Source organism: Solanum pennellii, chromosome 9 (assembly GCF_001406875.1).
Source record: "Solanum pennellii chromosome 9, SPENNV200".
NCBI classification, from domain to species: Eukaryota; Viridiplantae; Streptophyta; class Magnoliopsida; order Solanales; family Solanaceae; genus Solanum; species Solanum pennellii.
In genome coordinates, this window is record NC_028645.1 from 45,311,843 (window position 1) to 45,319,964 (window position 8,122).

The 8,122-nt window shown below is 36.6% G+C and overlaps 1 protein-coding gene across 1 annotated transcript; it reads right to left on the minus strand.

The window, feature by feature from the left end:
* Window positions 1-3,990: 3,990 nt before the first annotated feature.
* On the minus strand, window positions 3,991-4,369 carry LOC107030167. The gene is made up of 2 exons (XM_015231544.1): window positions 4,231-4,369; window positions 3,991-4,181 (listed from the first exon to the last, which is right to left on the minus strand). Exons 1-2 carry the CDS (start codon window positions 4,367-4,369, stop codon window positions 3,991-3,993), a joined length of 330 nt encoding a protein of 109 aa, XP_015087030.1.
* Window positions 4,370-8,122: the final 3,753 nt, after the last annotated feature.

The following is an 8,122-nucleotide window of genomic DNA, read 5'->3' on the forward strand; positions in this document are numbered from 1 at the left end:
GTACTACTGCTACAACAACTGTACGAGCACCCTGTTATTCTTTCAAAACGAGTAGCTGTTACTAAATAACGTAGTGGTAAGATCGTTTCCCTTTATTTATTGGATCCGGCTATGAATATCGTTTCACTTTATTTCTCAACATATTTTGTGCCCACAACTCTTAAGGTTGATAACGAGATACAATTTGACTATTTTAATCAACCCTTTATATTTGTAAGCTACTGCATTAATGGATTGGTATGATTAACTTTCCCACCATTCTAATCCACAATCCTTCAAGTTATTTATTAGTGTCTTTTAGCCCGGCAAAAAACGATGAACAATGCTCTTGGCTTATACTTTGAGAAACTCATCTGAATCGTCTTCACCCCATAATCTTTTATCTGTTGACGATGAAACTGAAGAGTTTATCTCGCTTATTTCATTGATATCAATGGCTTATATATAATGAATATAATACTATAATTATGGAAACTAACTAGCTGTAAGTACGAAATAAATATACACCTAGCTATAAAGGAACTAAATATACACTTAACAAAGATAATATATACAATAATGCTAAGACTATCCCGACAGTCCTCAAATAACACCAAAGGAAGACTCTTAGTGAACATGTCTGCAATCGGATAACACGAGGAGACAAGTAGCACTCAAACTTAGCTACGAGACACCTTTTTTCGGACAAAGATGTATATCCATTTCAATGTGCTTAGTGTGTTGATGCTGAATAGGATTACCAGCACGATATATGGCACTATGATTATCACAATACACCAATGTAGCCTGTTCTATAGGACAATGAAGTTAAAGCATCAAATTTCGCAACCAACACTTCTAAAAAACCACATTGGCTACCCCTCGATATTCTACTTCTGCACTAGAACGTGATAAAGTAGCTTCACGTTTAGCGGACCAAGAGATCAAGTTATCACCCAGAAGGATAAGGTAAACCGACGTTGAACGTCGTGTGTCTAGGTATCCACCCCAATCATCATCGGTATACAAAATAAGAGTTGATGTGGATGAAGGAAGTAGGTGAAGACAAAAATCCACAGTACTCTCTATGTAGCGCAAAATGCGCTTAAGTGCATGCATGTGTTCTTCCCGTGGGTTATGCATGAATAAGCATACATGTTTTACTGCATATGTAATATCGGGTCTTGTGAACGTAAGGTACTGAAATGCGCCAGCCAAATTCCTATAAAGAGATGGATTTTCAAATGGTTTGCTCAAAATAGTACTGAGCTTCGGTTTTGTAACTTCCGGAGTAGGAGATGCCTTACACAATGACTTGCCTGCTCGTTCAATAATCTCTACAGCATAATTCATTTGTGATAAAAATAAACCACCTGCATGACGAGTGATTGCAATGCCCAGAAAATAGCTCAAATGGCTCAATTCCTCCATAGAAAATTTCGATCTAAGACGAGAGGTGATAGACTGACGGAGCTTATTCGAGGAAGCCGTCAAAATTATATCATTGACATACAATAAACGGTAAGCCATAGAAGAACCTCAACGATAACGAAACAACAAATGATCCGAAGTACTTTGATAGAAACCAAGAGTACATACATAGTCCGCAAACCTCTTGTACCACGCCCTTGGAGCCTATTTGAGCCCATAGAAAGATTTCGTCAACAACACACACGATTACGATGATCATGGTCCCGATACCCCAAAGGTTTATATATGTAAAATGTCTCCTTGAGTTCCCCATGTAGGAAGGCATTTATGATGTCACGTAGATGGATCTGACAGGCCTTAAAGAGAGCCAAACTGAGAATCGTGTGAATAGTCGCCGATTTGACAGCCGTATTGAAAGTCTCGCCACAATCTATGCCAACCTATTGAGTTCTACCATCATCTACAAGACGGGCTTTATGCCTCTAAAATGAACCATCAAATCTTTCTTTATGAGCAAAAATCCACATAAACTGAATTACATTAACATTTGAAGGATGGGGCACCAACTCCCACGTCTTATTTTCAATAAGAGAATTATATTCGTCATTCATATCAACATTCCAATTCATGTCATAAAGAGCAGACACAAGGTTACGAGGTAGGGGGATTTAGATGCTAATATAAGCAGTTTAAAGGACTTGTCAGGTTTCGAAATCCTATGCTGGCTTCCAATAACCGGACCCGTGGGAAGACGTAAGGGAGTGATTGGAGTGGGGCTAGGAATAGAGTTTGATGGTACAGTGGAAGGAGTAGATGGTCTTGCTGCCGGCTGGGCACGTTGGAACTACTTTCTAGGCTGGTTGTGGTTGTAATTGTGTTAGGAAAAGGTGTAACTAGTGGATTAGGAGAGGCAGTAAAATGATTGTCCAGGTATAGAGATAGCCCATTATCTAGAAATTCATAATAGTGAGGTTGAGGAGTACTGGACTTTGCAAAGGGAAATTGCGTCTCATCCAATATTACGTGACGCTTAATGATGATTTTTCTGGATGACAACTCAAAGCATTAATAGCCACTATGATTTGAAGGATACCCTAAAAAACACAAGGAGTAGATCGGGGGTTGAAGTTTGTTTATGATTTTAGAGGGAATAAGAGGATAAACATAAACATCCAAACACCCGAAGATGAGAATAAGACAGATGTTTTTGATAAAGAATACGATGAGGATATTGATAATTTAAAAGATTTTGAGGAAGGATATTGAGAAGAAAAGTCGCCATCTGCAAAGCATGATGCCAAAAGAAAGTAGGAAGGGGAAACATGGGCCAATAAGGTACGAACAATGTTATTGATCATACGAATTTGTTTTTCAGCTTTACCAGTTTTAAGGGATGTATGAGCACATAGAAGACGAAACGAAAGACTATTTGCTTTACAAAAATCCCAAAAAGGGCCATTATCCAATTCTGTGCCATTATGGCATTGTATATTTTGTCTCGCTCAAATTGTTTTCGAATATATGTCTTGAAAATAAAAAATGTGGAAAATGTTTTTGATTTGTGCGATAAGGGAAAAGTCCACACAAATTTGGAATAATCATCCACAAACAAGACATAATATCGATGACCTGATGAGCTCAAAACAGGTCATGTCCAAGGATCACTATAGATAATATAAAATGGTATAAAATTGCGAGAATTGGATTCATAAAATGACAACTTAACATATTTTTCCAAAGGAAAAGAATGAGAAATACGAGAGTCTTTTATTTGATTAAATTCAATCAATTTATTTTTCCTAAGAGAGTTCAAAACAGGTGCTTCCGGGTGACCCAAACGATGCCAAATGGATGGTACCAAAGCGGAAAAGGCAGATGGAGAAGTGACTGGAGACGTGATGGCATACAGCTCGCCCCAACTTTCACACCTCATTACAAGTGTCCCAATCTCAAAATCCTTCTCAGAAAACCCACACGAATCAAATTCTACAGAGACAGAGTTATCAGTTGTAAATTTTCTAACTTACACCAAATTTCTAACAAGGTTATGGGCATGATGGACATTGTTTAATTGTAACGGAGGACACTACGAAGATAATTTAGTGTGACCGTAACCATGAATTGGAATTGATTGACCATTAACAACTATTATTCCATGTTGATCATGTTAAAATTAGATGTGAGGTTACCTTGTGCATATGTCATGTGAGAAGTGACACCGGTGTCTATGTACCAATTCACATTCGGAAGAGTGATGCTGAGATTGTGCATGGCGGCTTCAATGTCAGTTGGAGTTGGCTGCCATGTAGACCTGTTGCGTTCTGGTTCAAAGTATACGAGGCTGCTGTTTTGGCTGTAATCTACAATTGGGCCTCGTCGTATTTGATGGATATGGACAATGAGGTATAGTCCGGGGAGCCCACGGTACCATCCACGGCCAAGACTGACCTCCAGACCATGGAGAATTGGTTGGCGGATGCTGAACTGCTGGCCGCTGTCCTCCACTACGGCTGTTGTCGCCTCCCATCTGACCACACCTCCAGCCTTACACCCACCAATGCTACCACCCTTTCTTCTTCATTAACAACCATTGTTGCTGCGATCATTGTTGCGATAGTGGTTCCTCTTCCCACCATTAGTATTGCGTTGTGAAAAGGAATTATCAAAAATATCTTGTGAGACATTCGAATCACGAGCCACAATTATTGATAATGAGCTCTGTGCCGCCCTTCTGGCAAGGTCGGTCTCTTCAAGAAGAGCATCAAATAGGCCTGATAAATTGGGGTAGAGGAACATGTTGGCAAATGAGAGTGGACACACCTTTGTAGGGTTCGGTGAGGCCAGAGTCCAGTTGAATAACTAGTTTATTGTAGGTGACGGGAGAGCCTACATTTATGAGTTTGTCTGACAATGACTTGAGGTGCTGGGAATAGGTAGAGACACTTGTAAAAGCTTCCATGTTACCATGATTGAAATCGTATTCCAAGTGTCCATTGGCATGGTGTATGGATCAAGAATCATATGGAGAATATCATGAGATATAGTGGTTCGATCCACTATAAAATCGTAGCATCAAGAGTCGACCAGAGCTCTTTCTCCTCATCTATTTTTCAGCAATTTCTCGTTGCGCTTTGCTGGAGGGATAATATGGTCAATAACTCGATGGGATTGTGTGTGAATATTAAATAGTTTCGCCCATGTAGAATATTGGATGTTCTCCATCTCAATAGAGATGGGAACATGGTTCTTGATGTTGGATACAACAAGAGCTGGGTGAAAGGATAATTTTGAGTCAACACGATGATGATAGAAGAGAGACAAAGAAGAAGAGATGGGCGGATGATGGTGTCTGAAGAGAAAGCGGAAGTGGTTTTACCTAAAAAATCTGATACCATGAAAGAGTTTAATCCCTTTCTTATTTCATTGATATCAATGGTTTATATATAATCAATATAAGACTATAATAAAGGAAACTAACTAGCTATAACTAGGAACTGAATATGCACCTAGCTAAAAGTAGGAACAAAATATGCACTTAACAAACCTAATATAGACAATAAATTAGAATATCTTTATCATATATTCTAACAGAAATAATATCCATCTAGGTCATTCCTACAGTGACGTCTACTCTTAGTTTAAAATATGACTACACGTTTTTTGTTAATACTGACTAACTCTCCTATAGTGAGATTTCTCAACTAAAAAACTACCAATATTGTTTTCTTCGGCTGCGCAAGTACAAACTTTTCATGTTGAAGGTTAAATATCATTGCCCAATTATTTTCGGACATTTTACATGATTGCGTGCTCGAACTGTAACCATTTTGTGCCCAGTGACAGGACCAATGTTTGAATTGTGACCTATCCAGAATGTTGGTTCAAAGGTACCATCACGTTCTACCTACATTCGAGTGCAAACAATTACGATCACAACTTTTTAATTTTTGTCTAAAAAGTCTACATAAGCAGTGACTTTGATATTTTATTTTATTTGAACCTATTTATTTACGTATTTGAAGAAAACATATGAGAAACAAGGAGACAAAGATTGAATGTTTTGGGGAATTAATGATAAAATAAAACATTTAATATTATATCTTTAGCGGGGCGGGTTATATGGGGCGGGTCATTACATGGTTTAAATAGATATATATTTGATTGTTAAAATTTTGGTTAAAATAAAAAATACATGTCAGCAAATTTTAGTGAAAAAAAATAATTAAATAGGTTGAGTAACTTTGTGTTCAAAAAAGTAGTAGTTGAATGACTTTTGAGTTAAAAATAAAGGTTGAGTGACTTTGTGTGAAAAGAGTTGATAGTTGAGTGACCATCAAAGCTATTAACTCTATATTAGGTTGGAAAAATAGAGAACGATGAAAATATAATTATTCTTGGTGTTGGATAGGTGCTCTTGCCACTTATTTTGCTCTTAAAAGGTAATAAATAAATGTAACAAATGATTGTTTCTTATAATGTGCTTAAAAAAATTGTTAACCAATTGAAGCCATGATGAATTGCAAATACTCCATTATTCTTATTAATGGGAAATTTTGAGTTTAATTCATAGCCTCTACATACCATATTGTGAATCTGTATAGAAAGAAAAAGAATTTTTTTCCCTATTTTTCCTATTGTTTATGTGATGTATAAGTGGGTTTAAGGTGTAGGCTACTTGATTTTGTTTAAAACTCTTCCGAGATGTTACATGGCTTTGGTGTTGAAATATTTGATAGATGATTTGATGATGTGTAAACTGGTATTTTCTTCTTAACAACTGTTGTCATTTCGTTTGCCTTTTGTGCAAAATATTTTGTGGATTCTGTGGTTGACTGAAATTGAGGTTTTTAAAGTCATACGCTAATACCAACTGTGGTACCTTCATTTTTTTTAGATACTAAATCTAGGTGGTGTTGATTTAGGCAATCTAAAAACAACCCCCATTTTCATACACTGCAAATATAAAATTATTTCTTGTCTCAAACGCAGGTGTTATTTCGAGATTGACATCACAGGCAACACGGTTCACTTAACAACAATATTAACGGAAGCATTGGCTGAAAATTATTACCGGTAAGAGTTGAACAGGTATATAAAACAGTTGTTGTCTAGGTACACACATACATAACAATGAAATTAAAAAAAAACTCATCTTGTTTAGTCTCTAGTTGCATTATGAAAAGGAAACCACATCACACTGCATTCTAATAATCCTGCACTCTTTTCCCATCATTCTTAGAATGAACCGTTGCCTTTTTCCCATATAAACAGCCAATTTGTAGATAACCTTTTAAGGATTCAACTGCGGAAGCCGTCACTCAAAATATCAAATCAAAAAATTGGTGCACTAGTCATCTCGTCCTAAATTGAACAAGGACGTCCAATGTTGAAGCAACTAAGAAGCAACAATTGGGACCACCCACTTTGACAAAACAACAATAATAAGCCATCCACATAATCTTATTTATTCATAAAATATATAATTTACTCATGTAGGTAGCAGGAAAATAAACTTGAATGCAACAAAATTCAATCACGTGACTTGGCATGTATAGCTCGTGTAACACTCCGAAATTCCATAACCTAATCTAGATCAACACATGAAGAACCAAGAATTAAAACACTGTTTATAGTCCTAAAATAATGTATTTAATTTAATTAGGAAGCATTAGAGTCAAAACGTTAAGGGACGACCATGACGGCCGGGAACTAGTGCAATTGAACTAGTTCACGTCTTTAGGTCTTGTAAAAGTTTGGGTGTGTTGTATGAAGTTTAAAAGTTTTAAAAACACTTTAACTAGGTAAAATTATGTATATAGTGTCAAAACGTCGAGGTACGACCCCCAAAGGATTGCCTTAGGGGTCCTTGAAGGGACCCCACCATTTGACAAGCAAGCTGCCAAATTGACCTAGCAAGAAACCAGTCCACATGGAGGAAACGTCGTGGACTCTACCTTCTCAAAATTTTATTTTTTGAAATCTTGCGGGAATAGCTCCTCGATGAGGACTTGTTTCTCGACGTAAAATCTGAAATTAGAATTCAAGTTTGACTTCCCTAAAGGGTCAACTTAAAGTGAGGGATCTTTTGGGTATTTTAGGGACGTGTCATATATTGACTTTAAATAAGTTTTACTTCACATTTCCCACAGAAATCAAATCTCTAAATCAAAACCCAAAAGATCTCACCTCTCTCTATTTTCTCTCTATTTAACCTCTATTGAAGAAACCAAAAGCTTATAGAAAAAGACCTAATCCCTCAAGGTTCTACTGAAATTTGAGACTAAATTTTCTATAATTTATGACGTCATTCACTCTTGGAATACCTTTCCGCCAGAGTTCTATTCAAAGTTGATTCCTAAATAACTCATTTACAAGGTTTTTTCTTTACAAATGGATTTTCTTCTAAAATTTAAAGTGATGATTAAATATGAATAATTATGATTACTTATGACTAATTAAGCTTAGATTGTTGAGTAGTTGATGATAATTAATTGAATTTTTGGGTGGATCATGCCCTTTCCCCAATTCCCCTTATCTTGGTTCTTGCTTATGATTGATGGGAATAGATGAACGTATTAATTGTTCGACTTGTGTTAACTATTCTATTGCATTCATGGACTGCCTATTGTCATGTATTAATGGGATTGGATCTATTTCTTCAAAATTCATTATTGAACCCTTTTCCCTAACCCTATGTATAAATTGGACTGGT